Source organism: Saccostrea echinata, unplaced genomic scaffold (genome assembly GCF_033153115.1).
Source record: "Saccostrea echinata isolate AGI-Se365-2 ecotype Australia unplaced genomic scaffold, CSIRO_AGI_Sech_v1 ptg000029l, whole genome shotgun sequence".
Taxonomy (NCBI): domain Eukaryota; kingdom Metazoa; phylum Mollusca; class Bivalvia; order Ostreida; family Ostreidae; genus Saccostrea; species Saccostrea echinata.
This window is the reverse complement of record NW_026889778.1, coordinates 11353515-11373198: the sequence shown is the minus strand read 5'-3', so window position 1 is coordinate 11373198 and position 19684 is coordinate 11353515. Positions and strand designations below refer to the sequence as shown.

The window sequence follows — 19684 nt, the reverse complement described above, 5'->3', positions numbered from 1 at the left end:
AATGCAATGTGCCCTATGTTGAAAATGTACATGTAATAGATAAGCTTACATGTGATATCTACACCCTTACATACTATAATTTTCTACATTAAAAAAACTCTTTCTTAAGTGTATAAAGGGTCCTTAAAACAAAAATACAGATCAAAGTGCCTCTTGTGATAAGAACGATAACTCTGCTTGAAAAAAATGTTATTTCCGTAAATATCCGAATAATTTTTTTTTGACTTACCAATGGTAATTAGTAAGTCAAAATGAATTGTTTATCACTACGAGTATATGGTTACCACTTTGCTCATTGTTACAATTTGAAACAAACAAAATAGTTTAGGAAATCGAACAAAATCAACATTTCTTTTTCTTTAAAGGTGTGACGTCATTTTGCTAAGGTAAACAGTAATGGCGGCATTCATGGACTGAGAAGACAACTTTAGAAGTTTATGGTTTTCATTGGATTGTCTCGGTAGTATAATGTTATGATAATTGTACTTAACAAGTTAACATATATCCATAACGTTTTATGAGTGTGTTTTTTAACATAACCTGCAGACTTTGTGTTTATTACCTATCCTAATGCAAAAAGTGTTTGGGAACCTTGCAAAACCTTCGAAGAATAATATGATAGGATATTTTCTACATTGTATCTCCTAGATAATGTGTAACGGGGTGTGCCTCGGGCAAATGCTTCAGTATTTTATGTGTATTAACAATGGTAACATTTATAAGTCTCCGTATACGCCACATTTGGGAATTGACTCTGTAGGACATTAAACACTGTTAAACGTGTACTAGACCTATTTTAATTCTCATTCTCTCCGTATCAAAACATTGATATGCTGGGGGACAAGAACAGGAAATCTACACACACACATAAATACACTACTTCGAAGGAAAAAAACTTTTTGTTTTCAAAATGTTCAAAATTGCTATGAGTGTGCATTTATTATCCACATTGTTGATAGTTCAGTCTTGTCCATCCCAATGAAAACATTTTCCGAGTTTTTTTTTTACAGTTATGATTTGCCTACTAGTTACATGCAGCTAAAATTTTAAGGATGTCGACAAATGTTTAAGTGCATAATATGTATGCATATTTTTGTACATTTGCAGAGTTTATCTTATCAGGGACCAATATACTAGTATATTTAGGCAGAGAAATTAGTATACTTAGTGTAAATGACCCTGTTCTTATGTAATACAATATATTTCAATAGTTTGATTTTTGTCTTCTGAATTGTAGAATTTTACAAAACTCAGTAGGTCCTAGTAAAATCACAGATACTTTTGGAAGTCTTATGATATATACCAAAAATCAATATTTGCAATTAAGTTGAACTTTGGTATCTCGAACACTGATATCTCGAATACTATGGATATATCGAAGTGTTTTAGAACCACTTATTCTATAATAAGTATTTTACCCCTGATATCTCGAATCCTCAGATATCTCGAAGTATTCTCTTGGTCCCATCGAGTTCGAGATAACGAGGTTTGACTGTATCTTTAATTATAACATTGCAATTATGGTAAAAGCACAAGTATTCTGCACATAGAGGGAATTTTCCTCTGATTTTTTCACTGGCTTTGGAAAAAGCTTAATTTAATACTGTGTTAAATCTACAAACTTAAAGAATTTAGGGGCAATTATTTATTTATTTATTTTTTTTACAACAGGTACATGTAACAGAATGGGACAGCAAAATTCTAAATATAACAGTTCTCAGAATGACCCAGAGAAGGGTGTCATCCCACAGAATACAAAGAAGATCCACGGTCTGTCCAGAATTCTGACTGCCAAAGCTGAGCACAGTAGGGAGGTTGCCATCCAGGGTTGGGACAAACATAATGAGAATATGGTGAGGTCTTGCATTACTAGAGTCACCATCATATTTTTTTCTATATTTTTTTCAAGAGAGTAGGAAATTTTTTTTAAAAGTCTCATATTGTCAAACTGTATTCTTATCATATTATGATGAGATTTTCATCTCCCTTAAATGTGTATTTCATATAAAGTGCCCCTTTGATTACAACATATAAGTCATTTGTCTTGTTTTTGTTTTTTGTTTTTGTACTCACTGAAGTCAAATACTGAACAAAGGATTTCTGTCAAAGTTTATGCTATGTCATCTGCATCTGGTGACCTGACTTGAAGGAAATAAGGTGCATCATACAGTCATGTTTCAATTTTTTTTTAATAAGCACTTTCATTTTTCATAGAGAAATACACAGTTGTTGAAGGGGTTGTTTAAGCAACTTGATCCTACAGTGACCAAGGCTGTAGGAGATTTGAGAGGTGAAATCCAACTTTCCTACAAGTATGACTTCAAGCGCCATCTCTTATTGGTCAAGGTTATCAAGTGCAGAGAACTCAAAAGCAAAGACTTAAGGTCGAAAATGTCAGATCCATATGTCAAGGTAAGATTTTTTTCATGTTTAAGACATAGTATCGCTGGTGGTTAAAGGAAAGTTGAATTTCAGCAGGTAATTTTTTTTGTGATTAAATGATATAAGACAAAGTTCATGTGTAAAATAATCAATGAATTTAGAAATTTGAAATGCATAATCTCACTGGAAAAATGCACGGAATAATTAAAAGTCATGCTGACTTATTTCATAGACCAGTATTCATGGTCCCAGACCATAGTACAGAAACATGAAAGAATGACACTTGGATCTGCATAAAGGGATTATATGTAGTGTAAAATAGGTCAAAATTTCCAAACACAATGTTTTAATGTAAGAAAATAAACAGTTGATCTTTTTTATTTCCTATGAAGTTGACACTCCTACCAGACAGAGAAGGGGCAGGCGAGAAAAGAACAGCCATGGTCAGACAATGTAACGATCCCATCTATGATGAGATTTTTGCCTTCCCTCTGGAGGAGTATGAGCTGAATGACCTGAAGATGGTCGTCCAGGTTATGGATGCTGATATCATGGGACAGGACGACTTTATCGGAGAGGTCATTGTGGACATGAAGACGTTTAACTTCAGAGTGGCACCATTTCATACGGCCTGGTACACACTTAACATGGAGGTAAAGTTGTTAAAGCATCAGTGTTTGTTAAAGGGTCACTCATAAGCTTTCCATGTGATGAAAACTGTATAATTTTATTTTCAGTTAAATTTTCACTTGGATTCTTTAACTAAAAAGTTTACAAAGTTTGCACTTCAAGGAGTAATTTTCACTTGAAAATGTGGATGTGGTTAGCTTAAACTTAAATGATATTAAGTCTTATGATAAGTCACACCTGTTTTCTGATAATTTTTTTTTATCATGCCACAAAGAGGATTTAGGTAAACACAGTTTTAATATCTTTTTTTTCCTCCCAGACTGACCTAAATGTCACAGGAGAACTAGAGTTTGCTGTGGAGTTCCAGCTCCCCTCAAGCCTTTTGGTGACGGTGTATCGGGGGCGGGGGCTCAGTGCTAGAGATGAAGGAAAAACAGCAGATCCATTTGTTAAACTGACAGTTACTGGAACATCGTCTATGTTCCAAACTCAGGTCATTACACTAATAATCCAGATATTTATGTATTTATATCATGTATCTACATGTATTTTTTATAAAGAAAAAAGTATACTAAAAAATTAAATCACTGTTTTTCATAAATTTTTATATGTTTTAGACTTTGCAAGAATGACATCAGCAAGTATTAAATTTTCTGCATCATAATGGCAGACAGTGTTTTCCATTTGAGTTATAAATTCTGTACATTGATTATTTGATTTATACAGGTGAGAAGAGACACACTGGATCCAGAATGGAACGAGACATTTGAGTTTGATGTGACACAAGAAGATCTTAGCAGCAGGTGAGTAGGAATTCTTCTTTCCATTTAACAATTACAATAAATAACGGTGGTGATTAATAATAAATCTTTAGTACTTTGAAATGGTGACAATACTGTCAACCTACTTATTTACAAAGGGTTTTAAACATGTATTTACGTGGATTAACAATTTTGGTTTTGTCTGCTGGTATGAAATTCTGTTGAATTGTATCATATACAATATATAAATTGCTGTGAATGCATATAAAATCATCACTTTACTACAGAAGGTATTTATACAGTAATTCATGATTCATTAATACACTCAGCTCTACATTTAATATAAAAAATATTTCTAGATACCTGATTTTTCATGTGATTGACCAAGATAGAGGGGTCAACAATGACTCTTTGGGACAAGTCGTAATTGACCTTCGAACTTTTGACCCAGAAAAACGTCTCCATGAAACTCACAATCTTGCTGATCTGGTAAGTTAAAAAAATAGTGTATCAAATTTACCTGTGATTTTTCAGGTGTTACTTGTTCTGCAGATGTATAATGATTTATGGGGTTAATATATGTGGTAATTGTGACGTTTTGTATTCATAAATAAATTTTAAAAAGACCTGTAAACATATGGTAAATGCATTTTGAAATCATATCAAAATGTATATATGTAAAATTCAAATACAAATTATAAAATTTCTGAAATTTAATTAAATGCATTTAAAGCTATATGATTAATTGTAGGAAAAACCATTTCAACTATGATCAATTTAAAATGAGACAAAACCTTAATAAATATGTATGGTAAAAAATGATATAATGAAATAAACATTTTCTTTCAGATGAATGGTTTATTTCTTAAGTGTATACCAGGGTTGTCCCCAAGAAGTGAAATAGCAGGGGACATTAAAAGAGTAGAAGGGGTCTGGGGTCCTCCCCTAACAGGGGGTTGAGGGGGAATGCCAGAATAACTGGGAAATTCCCCGGCTCCCGGGTCTTAGGGACAATCCTGGTATACTGATACTCTAAATATTGTTATAACTGAGGTAAGAAATGTATTTGTTCACATATAACAGAGGAACACAGAGTTGCTGAGGTCAAAGTGGGGACAACACGCTACAGCCCAGGAGTTTAAGGAGGCATTCATTGCCCATGCAGCAACCAAACATCCCAATTTCCTTTTTGCTGAGCATTCTGGGAAAAAAGTAAGACATATTATATCTGCAGAATACATTTTTTTATCCATCTGTAATGTATGTCTTTCATTGTTTGTGAATCGCTTGATAAATTCTTCAAGTTTGTTTATGTTTTATTTGTTTCCAATAAGAAAAATGACTTTTAGACACTGAAATAATGATTTACTGCTTTTGAGGTAAGGTATTCTGAAATGTCACCTGTTTGATATTTACATGTTCTGTATCCGATTCGGATGAATATTGAATCATCTAGGACTCTTGTTGATAACTTTAAATTCTGCAATAGTCTCTTTTTTCCCTGAACAAAAAGGGAAATCCTTTTTTTCCATTTTGAATTTTTGGTTTTCTGTCATTTACTAGTAATTAAAATTAATTGCGCAAGAATTTTATTTGAATGTGATTAAGCTGCAATGAAAATTATGATTGATTGTATATTGTTTTAAGTGGCATTCGAGAATTTTTCACTTATATAAAGATGTCTCCATATACCAGTAAAGGGCTTTAGGATCTATGCTCGGCACTCTGGGCCATATGATTGAGCAGTGAAGGTTCTTTATTGTGCCAACGCCTTTCGTGACACAGGACCTAGGTTTTTAAGGTCTCACTCGCAAGACCATTTTCACTTCTAATGCCAGGCGCTTGACGAAGGAACAGACACTACCTACGTTTACGTCTTATGTTTGACGCGGCACGGCGAACGAAAATCGAACCCGGGGCTCCCGATCACGAAGCTACATGTAAAGGCCGGTTTACACTATGCATCTTGACACATGCATCTAAATTCCTACTTCTATATTGCCTCATGCATCTTGTTATATAGACTATGTGTCTTGACACATGCATCTTCAGAATACTTTATAAAAATATGAAGTTTTATCCTCTTAAAAAAATAACAAAGCCCTCAAATTCTCTTTCTAGATTTATATTAGCTGAGCGAATCATTCCTAATTTCCTTTATATGGTAATTCTGGGAAGATATAATTTAATACATATTCCAAACAAAAATCCTCTTTGTGATAATAATCAAATTACTTTTTCTTATTGTATTTTAATCAGTATTTTCTTTGTTTTGGTTCTTTTGGGATGCAATTTTTGCAACAATATGGAGGAAAATAAGGCTTATGATCCAATCTCAACTCTGACCTTTCTTTTAATTGGTCAGTTCCATGCATCTTGACACAAGGAATAGAACAAGTTCTATTCCATCTGTCAAGATGCAACACCTATTAAATTTAACACAAGGCCTATTTACACTGTGAACTTAGGTGCATGCATCCAAGATGCATGTGTCAAGATGCATAGTGTAAACCGGCCTTAACGCCCTTTCACTAGGTTACCGGGACCGGTTCAAAAATCCAAAATATTACCTAAAACTAGCCTTTTATAAAAATTCACACTCTCTGATATTAAAAGGCAAGTATTAGGTTATATTTTTTGATTTTTCATTTGTAATACTTTGTTAATGTGTAATAAAAAATATTTTATTTTGAAAAACTCAAAGAACCCTTGGGGTACGGAACACGGGGGGGGGGGGGGGGGGGGTCCCGTCCCCAATTCAAGCACCTGTGTAAGTAATTAGTAAAAAAATATGTGTGGAATGTTATATTGATTTTTTTAACAAATTACCTTACTTGTAAAAGTGAGACTTTCTTTTGCATTTAGGAATATGCAACTTGCATATATCAACACTCTACTAAGCAGTTTTTCATGAAATCAATGTGATAGCTAGATGTAATGCTGTTATATTTTATTCCCGTTACACTCACAGGCACTTGACGTTTTAAACCGTTCTCTTTATTGATAAAAATATCCACATACTATAATAATAGTATGGGGATATTTTTATCAATAAAGAGAAATGTTTAAAACGTCAAGTGCCTGTGGATACACTGTCTGGCATAACCCGGTTTCCAGAATGACCTGGATAGCCCATAGTTGTACATGTAAGTTGCACAATTAGATCATCAGCAGTCAAACAGATTTATATTACGTCAAATAAAATAAAGAACCCTATATCCCCACTACTCCCCCCCCCCCCCCAAAGGAAACAATTTTGAAATTGAACATTCATTAAGAAACGAAATAATTTCATTCAACTCAAAAGATTTGTAAGTCAATTGCTTTGGCGTATCTTCGCTAGAAAAGGGCTTCTCTTGGTCAAATCAGAGTTGTCTCTCTTTTCCCTGATAGTTTGTACAAAATACCACCGTCTGCAAGTAAGGAAGTTGACTTTAAGAACAGATTTAATCGATATATTCAACTCTTTTCAATCGAAACTTTTCTTTAGATTTCTTGGTAACATTTTTAAACGTAATTTTTCATGATTGTGTAAACAAAGAAATTTAATGTTGTTGACTAATTTAAATTCGTATACAGGTAATTCTTAATATTGATTTATTTTAACTTATCTTTCATGTCTTTTCATTTTGATCTGTTTGATGAAAACATCATCTTTACTTATCTTGTTTTCTGGTTGCGCCTTAAGGAACCTACACTGGAGTTGATATTCAGCATAATTCATATTTCAGTTGTTTTGACGAAGAATTTGGAAATTTTCTATAGGTGCAGTAGTTCTTTGACGGAAACACGGATTTCCCGCGTTGAATATGACTTATCTGATATGAATCACACTTGTGTAATTTAAATTGTCTAAAAGGACAATATGGATTTGCTTGCAGAAATACTTTATTTCAATTTTATGATATGCCAGCAATGATTGAAAGTTTCGTTAAATTAAAATGTGACCGGAAAAAGAATAAATGTGGTCTTGACTCCCTTTTATCCCAAACTCTTATGTTCTGTCTTGCTCTCAAATTGTTGATATAAAGCAAATGTTACAACTTAAACAAATGTAAAATGCCTTTATGAAAAATAGGGAAGGAATTAAAAAATCATAACCTATTTATATATCTTTCTTGTAGATATATTTTCCCTCATTTACTCCTCTGAGCAAAGGCATAATTAAATTCTTAAAATAAACGTACGTGGAACTTAAAATCTGTATGTGCATGTATTTTAAAAGAAAATTTCTATGACTGAATGGATCGCGCGGCCCAGCGGCCTAAACTGATTTTCTTAATTTCTAACGGAAATGCTCAATCCTAGTACTTTATCTTAGATATCTGTGGTGTTCAAGGCTAGAAGATGACGACATCTGAATTGTTTTTCCCCATTCAATTATAAAAAAAAAAATTTCACGTCTTTTCTTGATTATAACCATATTGCTAAGGACGTAACCAAATGGTGAGGGTGGGAAACGGTGACGGTGGGGATGGGGGGGGGGGGTAGTGCGAGAATCCCACCCACTTCACAGGGTAATCACAGGGCTTCCCTGTGTTAGCTCTCATATTTACATGTAGCAAACTAAAGTCACTGATTATTTTTTTCAAATTTAAATTGTAATTAATGCGAATTTCCCTATCTTCATGCACATCTTAAATCTGGGAGTAAATGTATAGAATATGTATTAGAATCAGAAGCAATTTCATCGAAAAATCAATATTTTATATAATATTTTTATTTTTTCTTGTACATTTCCATGCCTTAAGTGGTCCTTGACTGTAAAAGCGCTGCACGTATGTATTTATGGATAAACAAGGAAACAGATTTTACTGTTTCTCCTTGACTTGAGAGTCTCAGCTAGAGGCAATATCGGGATTTTTCATCTTAGCTGTTTTTCGCGGTATAGAAAAGAGGAACAAAATTATTTTATTTCCGCAACATTATCCAATTAGATTTCTTGAACGTGTTATATACATTTCATTGGGTAATTTTTTCCTGTCTCACGCTTTGAAACAAAGATGGAAATAATTTTTTTTCTGTTATATGAATTTCTTAGCAAAGGAACCCAAAACGTATTGATCTATAATATATCGAACTGATTCATGAGAAAATATTGTTTTATATGATTGTAGTGTGAAAATAGTTGCATTTTCCTAGAAAGTCATGGAGAAAATCAGCATTGTAAAGCAAACTTTGTTTCTTCCCGGTCTCAGTAACTACGCTAAAAATATAATTTTCGGGTACAAGTAAGGCAATGTAGAATTCTAATGTAACCTTTTTTGATACAGTGACAGTAAAATATATATATACCGTTCATTGCATAGGCGTCGGAAGCAAATTGAAAGTGGGGTGGCTAATTGAAAGGGGGGGGGGGCGCTAAACCAACGAAAAAAAGGTAAGCCAAGTTTTCAATGCCTATATTATGTCTATCTTTGCAAAAAAAAGTGGGGGGGCTAAGCCCCCCTAGCCCCCCCCCCCCCGTTCCGACGCCTATGCATTGGAAAATGTCTCAACGATTAAATTGCGTTAGATTTTAATGAATTGTTAGTCTTAATACTATAGTATGCCCACATACCTTTAAAAATAGAAAAAAAAAACAGCATGATCGTCATAGGTTAAATTAACTCGGTTTCACACATATGCATAAATCGATTCTGGAATACATGTAGAAGAATAGAAGCCCCTGTATATCAAAACATCAACTTAAAAGAAACGCCATTGTTAAATCTCACCTGAAGAATAAAAAATGCGTCATAAACCCCCACCCCCATTTACATATAAACTATACATGTAAATACATGTACTTATAGAATAAATATTTATAATTAAGGCACAGCTGTAGTGAAACTGAAATATTTCTATTTTTTAACCGTGGCCCATTTATAATGTTTTTTCTTCTTCTATAATCTTTTCAGATATAAATATACTGAGTTTACTTTAATCGTTCATGTATCGAGCACCGACATCCTGTGGATTATACATTTGTAGAATTTTTTCAAGATTTGGTATCCGTCCCTGTTAAATAATTCTTTTAAGTTAAGGAAAATCAGTTCTAAATGAAATCAGTTTTCCTACATACAGTATAAGACAAGCGTTTCGGGAATTAATGCTCGGCGTCAAAATTTCAAGGCCTTTCAAAATTGTTAATGAACTGGCCAACTCAAAATTTGAGATCTAATATCAAAAGTCAAGACATTGAAATTATCTGCATTTTAATGTCTGTAAGACAGATGCCGTCATCATTTTGGAAAAAGCAATACATATTTTCATCCCCTTCTACGTAAGGATACTGTTCGTTTTTATGTACATACTATTTCAGCTACATCCACCGTGACACGTTAATGACAATTTTGGTACCTCTTATTAGAACCCCTGCTGCAAAATTGGAAAGGGGGGTATATATATTGTGATGGGGGTGTCCGTACCTACGTCCGTCCGTTACACTTTACATTATACACATATAGGAGCGGGAGTATCATTCTGTGAGCTCAGTGCTCACTGTACCTTTATAGTTCAAAACTAGTTTGCATGCTTTTTTCTCATATAAACTGATTACAGGAGAAGATACCTTGCGTTAGTACATTGTGTGTTGTGATTTGAGAAAAATGTAAGCTTACATATTTGTATATTTCTAGTTCATTAATTTAAAAGTTGATAGGACTGCTTTATGCATTTTTTCTTTCTCTCTGTCTTTTCTTTCTTTCTTTCTTTCTGCAAGGTTGGCTTTAACAGTATAACATCCTAAGTCGGAAATCTGAGAGCGATAAAAGTATATCTCCGATCCAAATCCCGAAATATATTTTTCGTTACGCAGTGTAGATTTCTTGCTGAAAATCAAAATTCAAATCATGAAAGGTTTTAGGATCTTTTTTTAACTTAAAAACAAATAAAAAAAAATCCATAAAATTGTGGAGGAAAGACACAACACTTTATATTTATTTTTATGTTTTATAATTTTTTTTTTTACACAGTGTGGTTTTCTTGCTGAAAATCTAAATTCAAATCATGAAAGTTTTTTCAGATCTTTTATAGCTTAAAACAAAAACAATTAAAAAAAAAGGAACAAAAAATTTTTAAAAGAATTAAAAAAAAATGAAATAAATAAAAATACCATTAAATTCTGGAGGGAAGACACAATAACTTTTTGTTTTATTTTTTATGCAATAAAGAATTTTTACTTACTTTTAAATTTCCGATGAAATGGTAATGATTTGCTTGGATCTACAAATTTAGATACATGTACATGTACAACGATACTTGCAAAAAAATCATTATGCTCCTGTATGCATGCACGTTTTACATGTAATATCCTAAGGAATTTATGCATTGTTGTGAAATGATAAATAACGATGTTTCAGTTTCATATCAGATATATTTGGCAATTAATATTCATAAAAGTACTATATTTTTTCTTTCATTCCTTAGATTTTTTTGTGTATGTTTCCTTTAGCCTTTTCCCGGACAATCACCGGACTTGCTTGTACATGTACGTCCAGGGAAAACATACACACACGTATATGTTAGTGACCTTGTGGAAAAAAAATATTTGGGAAGTGCATTGTAGTACGTTTGTGACCTTGACAAACACGTTTCTTTTAAAAATAGCATCATAGGACTAAGATTAGTAACTGAAGTGTCAGATTTGGAACAATTTGAACAGAAAAGGTGTTTAGATCATTGTTCGTTCCAAGGCCTCCCTTGAAAAGATATACCACATGCTTGAGGAATTTAAAGTACATGCTCATTTACAGTTTTCACTGATTACTAAAATACTTAAAAACTACGGACGTTTCAAAATAATAACACAAATCGATCTCTCGCATTGGCACGGAAAAATGATATCGATCACAACAGTGACACTAGCCTGGTTAGACCGGACAAGAAAAGCTAAAAAGTAGTCCCACTTTCCGAACTTTCTTGACGTAATTTAATTTGATTAAAATAAACTGATTATAGAAAGTTGTGTTTTCCTAAGACAATGGGGGCATTTGGCACTTACTTGTTAGTCTGAAATAAAACAAAAAATAGCCTGGACACAACACTGGCAATTTTTAGAAATATATATGTATATATCCTAAAGATAAAATATACAATATATATATATATTTAAAAAGGGATCTATATCAAGCAATAGAATTATCAAATTCTATATGTAATTAAAGAATTATTTTTTAATGGAAAGAGCTACCATGTATATGTGGAAAAGTCATACAGAGACCCATCTTTTGGTTAAAGAAAAAAAAAAAGATCTTTTAAAAATAATGCCTATACGAAAAATTAAATAAACTAAAATTAAGTTCTATTAAGGGAAGCATAAAACACTTTTTCCCCTTAACCTTCTTTTTTGTGAAATGGTGCACCATTGAACGAGGATTTAGATATAAAGTTTCAGATACATTGTAAACAGCGAGGTCTCACTACAATTCATCCTCAGAAACCAAACACCCAACATTGTGCAGAACGTAAAGAAGCCCATTCAGCCCTCTTCACAGAAATGCAACATATTGTTTTTCTTTAAATGCTATAAAATTGCTTAATGACTTTTTGAAATGTCTGTCAAAAGCCCAGAAAGATGTAATGCCTAGCGTCACAACACGTCCGTCCAGCAATATTGATTTAAGCACTGTATCTTGTCTGGGAAGGAGGCGTCGGTTTTTTGTGAGTCAGGGTGCGGTTACAATGGACTTTATTGGTGTCCATTGACTCGTGGTTGAGTTGTAAGCTTTGAACAGTAGATGTGTCAAGTTAACGATGCGTTTTGTGAGAGTATACATTACATTCCGAATCTGTTATCACGGTTGTATCTTTGAGTATATGTAGAGTTAAAGGAGAGAAAACGAGCCTCTATATTCTTTGTCCGTCACTTCTCAAATTCAAACACGACTAACCACAGTCGACTGAACTGAAGAGAAGTCTGTTTGTAAAGTCAAGTACCGCATATTTGATCAGTGAAGCACCCCCTTTTACCACAAAGTTACCCCGGGGGCGCAAGAATTATGGTCGGTGTTGACCGATACCAGCCAATCTGGAGACAAACTATTATACGATATGAAAAGTTGAAATGGATAGATTTGACTAATGTGTCGATATTATGATTTAATTACACAAACATTAAAATAGTCATGTATATTACTCATCTAACAGGAATTGGTATTTCCTCGTTATGAGGTAATTTTTGTTCTAAAACAAGACATTTCTATGAATGTGGTTTGTATCAGATCTCAAAATATTTAAAACTTTGAGTTTTGTTCTTTTATTTGTACGTGCAAATGTATTTAACTGTTTCAAAGGAGTTTTAGTAATGGTGGTATAGATTTAAAAACGAACGAAATATTGCTGAACATTGATGTTAGAATACTAATTTCCAGAGACTTAATTTGATTCAGGCAATTTTTACTTATCTGATCATGCGAAGATTTTGCATAGATGTTTTTTTCCCATGTGGTTTGAAATACAAGGCATATTTTTGAGATGCAAGTGAAGAATTAATTTGAAAGAATTAATATTTGAACTTCATAAAAAAAGTTTCCTTAACATCATGAATTACGATATGGTGGATAGTAGTAATCCTTTCCAAATTCCATGTTTTTCTAAGGTCACAGAATAGAGTTTACCGAGTATTTAAAACAGAAATTAAAATATCCCGTGTCATATATATAAGTCACGATTTCAAACTAATTAACCCAAACACAACTCTGTGAGAAGATAGCTACCTTTGTATTGTCTGTTTTTTTAAAAACACAATGAGATCACACCCTACCAATGTCCCAAAAGTTGTGTCGTCTTTGACTATTGAGTTTATTTATAGTTGTGGCCGTCAAGAAAGAAATAAACCGCATGGAGGACGTAGCTTTGAACTATTCATTAACAGAAATTTGTTCATATTTTGAATATCATATTTCTTTTGAATTACAAATATAGAATACTGTAAAAGGAGAAGTTATATAAAATGCGGGAAATGAAACCTTTATCGCTTTGACTTTTATTCTCTCGCTTCAGTGCATAAGAGAAAGGTAAAATACTGTTGAATATAATACCAATAATGTGCAGAAAGTTGTGGGTGGTCTAAGATTTAGTAATTTTTTTTTTTTTTTTTTTTTTTTTTTTTTTGGTTGCTGGCTATCAGTCCGAAGATCAAAACTGCTCGTTATTTAAATCTTAGTTTTTTCCCCATTTAAATACAGAATTTTATACTTTAATGTGATATTGGAACAAATTGCAATCATTGTTGAAAGAATTTCTAATTACCCACGAGTAATTCTAACTCAGTTATATGTATGTAACGATCTTAAGAATTTGTTAGAATCAGGTTTTCTGTATATTTAACTATTTTGATAATTGTTGATAAACGATGAATTCAGCGCGAGAAAGGAATTAAATGAAAGGATAAGATACGTTAAGACTCTATTTTGGCCCTTAATTTGGGGTTTCTCTTGGAACAATGAAGTAGTTCATAATCAAAATCCTTTTTTTTTTCCATTCCTAATTTTTGATTTCTCTTGGAACAATGAAATAGTTCATAATCAAAATCCTTTTTTTCATTCCTGTATCAGAATGATTATTAAAGTGAAGAGATACACAAAGATCCAAGGAAGGTCACAACTTGTCAATTTCCAATTTTTTTTTCGTTTTATTCGAAGGAGATGGGCGAACAAACGTATAAAATGCTATATGAAAGTCATATTCTTGTGAATTTAGTATCTAAAGTATAGAGTTCTTATTGAAAGGTATAGGATTATGAAAAACAAAACTTTTCTGCGGAAAACTGTTTATGAAAAATCACTCAGTGATTAAAAAAAGTCAGGTATTCTCAGGGTTCGAACCCAAGCAATAAAAAATCTTAAGTTTTAATATTTTTTTCCGAGACTAACACGCTATCTACTGCACTATACAGCTCATGACAAATGGTGGTTTTAAATCATGTTAATGATATTTCTCTTGACTAAATGAACTTTAAATATTTCTCAGAAAGATATGAATTTTGTGTCATAAATGTGTATTTTTAAAGTGTAGTGGGTCTTTGATCCATGATATTGTTACCTAACAAAATCTTCCAAAAAAATGGAGCGAAGACCCACTCATTAGGAAACATTGTGTTATAGTATGAAGAAATGATCATTTTTGACCTCTTTGGCTTGTGTATGCTATTTTATGGACAAATAATTTCAATCTTCGTGAGAATGTTGCCCATTGTGGTGATTTTACATAACGTATACATTAATATTAAATGAGATATCAAAAAAAATTTTGTCATTATTGAGATTTAATTTTCAACTTTCTTATTTGTAGCACAATAGGTATTTTGCTCGCCCATCTTCTTTTCATCCATTTATAGGCACAATTTGCCTCAGAGAACACAGAGCGCAAGCTTGTCTATCTACCAAATTTACATTTCATGTACTCAGATACATGTGTATCAAAATCTCAGATAGGCAAACGTACGCTCTGTGTTTCCCTAATTGAAAAAGTATCTCAAATATGACAAAAGTACGTCAAAATTGAGTAGATTGTCACCTCCTAGTGTCCTTCGTGTACGTATTTTGAATTGAAATAAATTTTAGTTTTAATAGAAGTATTATTTTAAGTTTTTAACTGCGCGTTTTAATGAAACAAAGGGACATATTTAGGCGTTACCATACCTTGTCCTTTCAGAGAGAGAGAGAGAGAGAGAGAGAGAGAGAGAGAGAGAGAGAGAGAGAGAACTTTACGCTGGTTGTATTTCATTTTTGACAGTAATTGTCTGATGTATTTGAAGTTTGTAAGAATTGCGAGCGTTTAATTGGTGTTAATTAATTACGGGCATTGAAACTGATAACAGAAACTGTTTTATTAAAACGGGTGATAATTTCAAAGAGGCCAATAATTTCTGTGAAATATACCCGGCCGTGTGGCTTTGTACTCTGTTTTATGGAATCATTTTAAAGAAGAATCCTCCGATCCAAGTCCAATTAATCATTTTCTTTTTTGGCCTCTCATTCTATACCTGATGGTGGTAATAGCAGGGAAGATTACATCAGGTGTAGGGAATTTATTCACGCCGTGATAATCGGGTCCGGGGCGGGCCTTTGTCTCCTTGATTTTTATACGAGTCTGTTTTTACTGATAAAGACAAGATACTCCTTGATTACAGCATCCGTGTCAATTAATATTACAATATCAAGAATTTTATGAGGGTTATGAAGATAGCATATTTTTTTAAATATAGGACCAAACGTTAATTGTTTCAAATTTTCTTCATACACTATACCCACATATTTAAGGTACAAATGGAAATATCTGATGATTTTCCCCCTTTTTTAAGTGGGTTAAAAACTATTAATCATAATTGTCCAAAAAAAACAATAATTTTAAATATTGATTATTCTTTGAATGACATGAATAATAACACGAAATAAATTTGATTTGTGGTTAAAATACCCGCTTTAATGAGATATTGACGGAACATGATTGGCCGTCCACTACCGTTTTTGATACGGGACAACGATAAGGCAATTTATAGCATCTCATTGTCACACTGATCAAATAGCCTAGACCCAATATTTTTCTTTCATCAGGTGGTCAACGTCAGCTGTAGAAAAGCAGGTGCCCAGGGCAGGATACGCATCATTGACGGCATTCCGGTCAAATGACGCCTGCGCAGTCACCCATCCGTGTCCCTTCCGACCGATCCTCGTCTTTGGCTTTCATTCTCGCTTGAGTTAATCTTTGTATTGGCTACCATAGACTGGGATATTGTACTGTATTTTTAGAATAAATACTGATGTTTATTTTCTATCTAAAGCTGCACACGACCATTTGTTTGTTTTACATTTTCAAAGTCATTAAGTCCATCCTAATGGCTATTTTATTACTAGTTTAGTTTAGTGTAATCCTTAAGCATAATTACAGTTCATTGGAGATTTTGTAAATAACCCGTTTTATTAATGTTCCAATAAAGTAGCAATTGTAATATAACACAAATAGTTAAAGTACAAAAGTTTAGTTGACATTTACTGAATCTTATGTATATATGTACTTTTTCCTTCATTATTCTATATACATGTGCACTTAGAACCTGTTAAGTTACTGATGTTTATGAATATTTATTTTGGAAATTTTTATACATGTTTGTTGATTTTTTTTAAACCTGTGTCACTATATACATTCAAATCATATTTTTAATCCCTCTTATTATAGCGAGAACTGTTTGTAAAATGTTCAGTAATGATGTTAACGATTATGATTGAAGAACAGAAAAAAAATCTTGTTTCATGATATAAATGTTACACTGTATCTTTTAAAATTTTGTTTTTATATTTTTACTTTATCTCAATTGTGAGTACGTTATGTGGATTGAATTGAGGGTCTTTTTCAAACTCACGAAGAAAATTATTTTATGAAATATTATAATAAAAATGGCACTAACTGAAGAACTACATTATGTCATACATGTATGTTATACTTTTAGCGGTTAGTTAAACATGTAGGCGTTTTATTCCTTATCTTGTACTTTAAAATCCAGTTTCTGGAGCAATTTATTTGTTTTCCTTCATCTTCTCGCTATTAGTTTTTCTGTGTGCGTTTTCGCTTTTTGCGATAACGAATTTTAATGTCCTCATTTTCACTTTTCCCTTCTTCATATAATCGTCTCCTTTGAAGTTTGTATCTATGTACCACGAACAAGATCGATACTTTTCAGATAAGTTCCCTCGGTTGAAGTTTATCCACTCGGGATCTACTTTTAATTTGTTATTTGATGACTTTTATGGTTTTCATTTGTTGTGATTATGTTAATATTTTGATGATATCTGAATTCTGTGTGCGTCCTTGTACACTTATAGGTTTAAATCAGCATTTAATGCAACGTGGTGATAAATTCACACGTGGCTGGGAAAATGGCGATGTGCTGTAAATTAAATTTTATCATTTTGCAAAGCTGAATATTATTCGTTAGGAGATAGAAAATGCAAAAATTTATTAGTAGATTTAAAAACACAATGACTTTTTTCCCTTTTTAATCCCAGATAGACATTATGTAGTGTGAGATTATCCACTCTCATGCATTTAACAATATTCTCATTAGCATTTGTTAATATGGAGTAAGATGCCTAAAAAAGATCTTTTTATATATATAAAAAAAAAAAAAATTAGGAGTATTAATTAAATTTGATCTGAATTTAAATTGATAAATTATTTACTTATGAATGACGAAAAGCAGTTTGATTCCAGAAAGGATATTTGGCTTGACAAGCATACTTTAAAATCCATCTTGATAACCAAAATTATGACTGCTTGACCAAACCTTAAATGGCCAAAAGCAACACACAAATGCATTCTTCCATGAATTATGATAGACATCTATACGAAGTGAAATAATTTCACATTGTCATCTATTTCAAACGAAAATCTTTATTGCTTCAAGTGTCGATATCTATATGATTGTATATTGATAAGAAAATACACAACATTAATAACCCCTATACACCAATCCTGCCTATTATTAGTGATACATTTGTGTAATCCAAGGTCAAATAATTAAGGGATTAATATCCATTACACTTAAAAGATACAGAAAAAAATCAAAATGATATAAAAAAGGTCATATAATGTATTGACAAAAAGAAAAAAATATTTGAGAAATTTAAAGGAAATTCTTTTGGGTTTTTATGTCCATTCTTTACATGAAGGAATTTTTGGGTTTTACAGCAACAGTTACAATCTAGATAGCTAGATTTTATTTCGGCTTGTTGACAGCCACTTGTGGGTCTCCAAAGTCGTGCTTAAAAGGTTCAGGCCGACTGCACTTTTTAATGTCTTTTCCAAAACTTTATATTTTGCTTCTTATCTCTGTAAAAAGCTGATTGCTATCTTTGAATGTATGCTTTTTTGTGAAGTTTCTGCATTTTGGCACTCTGGTATACCGAGTGTAAGCTCTTTATCAGATGTAGTTTAATCTTGGGTTATGATATGATATCGCCAAAATCTCGATGAAATCTCGCCACAATTTAATCAGTGCATTGCCCACTGAGAACAGATGCACATTACTAACAGTCTCTTGTCTATATACTGACCTAGGCTTTACATATATTTATTTAAATTATTGATTTACACTTTATATTACGAATTTTTTTCTTCTTCAAAATGCTGTTTTATGTCCGTTCTGTTAAATGAGCAATGAATCCTCTTGTATGATGCATATAAAATTTGGAACGATACTGCTATAGTTACATCTTATGTCATGCCTGCAGTAGATCTGTAGGCACTTCTTTGTATTTTTCTCGTATAACTTTAAATAGCAGCTGGTCTGTTTTAATCAAATTTATATTATTATGCAATAAACATCTTAAACTGTTCTTTTTTTGTATTTTGTCTTTCAACTTGTCGAAAGATATGTACAATAACACCGAAAAATAAAATTTATTTCTGAAACAAAAATTACGATCGATCTTCAATAAAACTCATTTTGGAGTTTATATGAAACCGCTCCTAAAATATAGCAATTTCATGTACAACACTGTTACATGTATCTTATACGTGTCCATGAGATGCCAATGCTTGCGCTCCGTGAAGTACAATTGGGACTTTATATATCATTCGTACGTACATTGTAATTAAGCAATTTTCCTAATGATTGTGTTGTTTTTCTGTCCTTAACATTTACTTTTATATCTGTGTAATCGTGAATATTTCATTTGAGGTGTTTACATTAACACTATATACATTACGTTGCTCTCAGAAGTTTAGTTGACTGCAATCACACTAAGAAATGAGTCTTGGTGCTCTACATTTCGAGTGTCCTTGTACAACCCAATCTGTCTGACCCAATTCCAAAGACAGATGTATATCTTTCTGCGAGAATTTGCAAAGAAATAAACTCTGTTCTGTCTCAAAAAAGTGACAGGACAGAAACATTAACTTGTACATAAAAAAGTTTTGTAAGGGTTTCT

The 19684-nt window shown here is 32.5% G+C and overlaps 1 protein-coding gene across 1 annotated transcript; it reads left to right on the top strand.

Annotated features, from left to right (window-relative positions):
- Positions 1–393: 393 nt before the first annotated feature.
- Positions 394–19090, top strand: LOC133195602 (synaptotagmin-10-like). Its single transcript, XM_061331489.1, has 9 exons — positions 394–460; positions 1672–1853; positions 2215–2412; positions 2775–3035; positions 3332–3505; positions 3739–3815; positions 4133–4262; positions 4857–4985; positions 16313–19090. Exons 2-9 carry the CDS (start codon positions 1686–1688, stop codon positions 16385–16387), a joined length of 1212 nt encoding a protein of 403 aa, XP_061187473.1. The 5' UTR covers positions 394–460; positions 1672–1685; the 3' UTR covers positions 16388–19090.
- Positions 19091–19684: the final 594 nt, after the last annotated feature.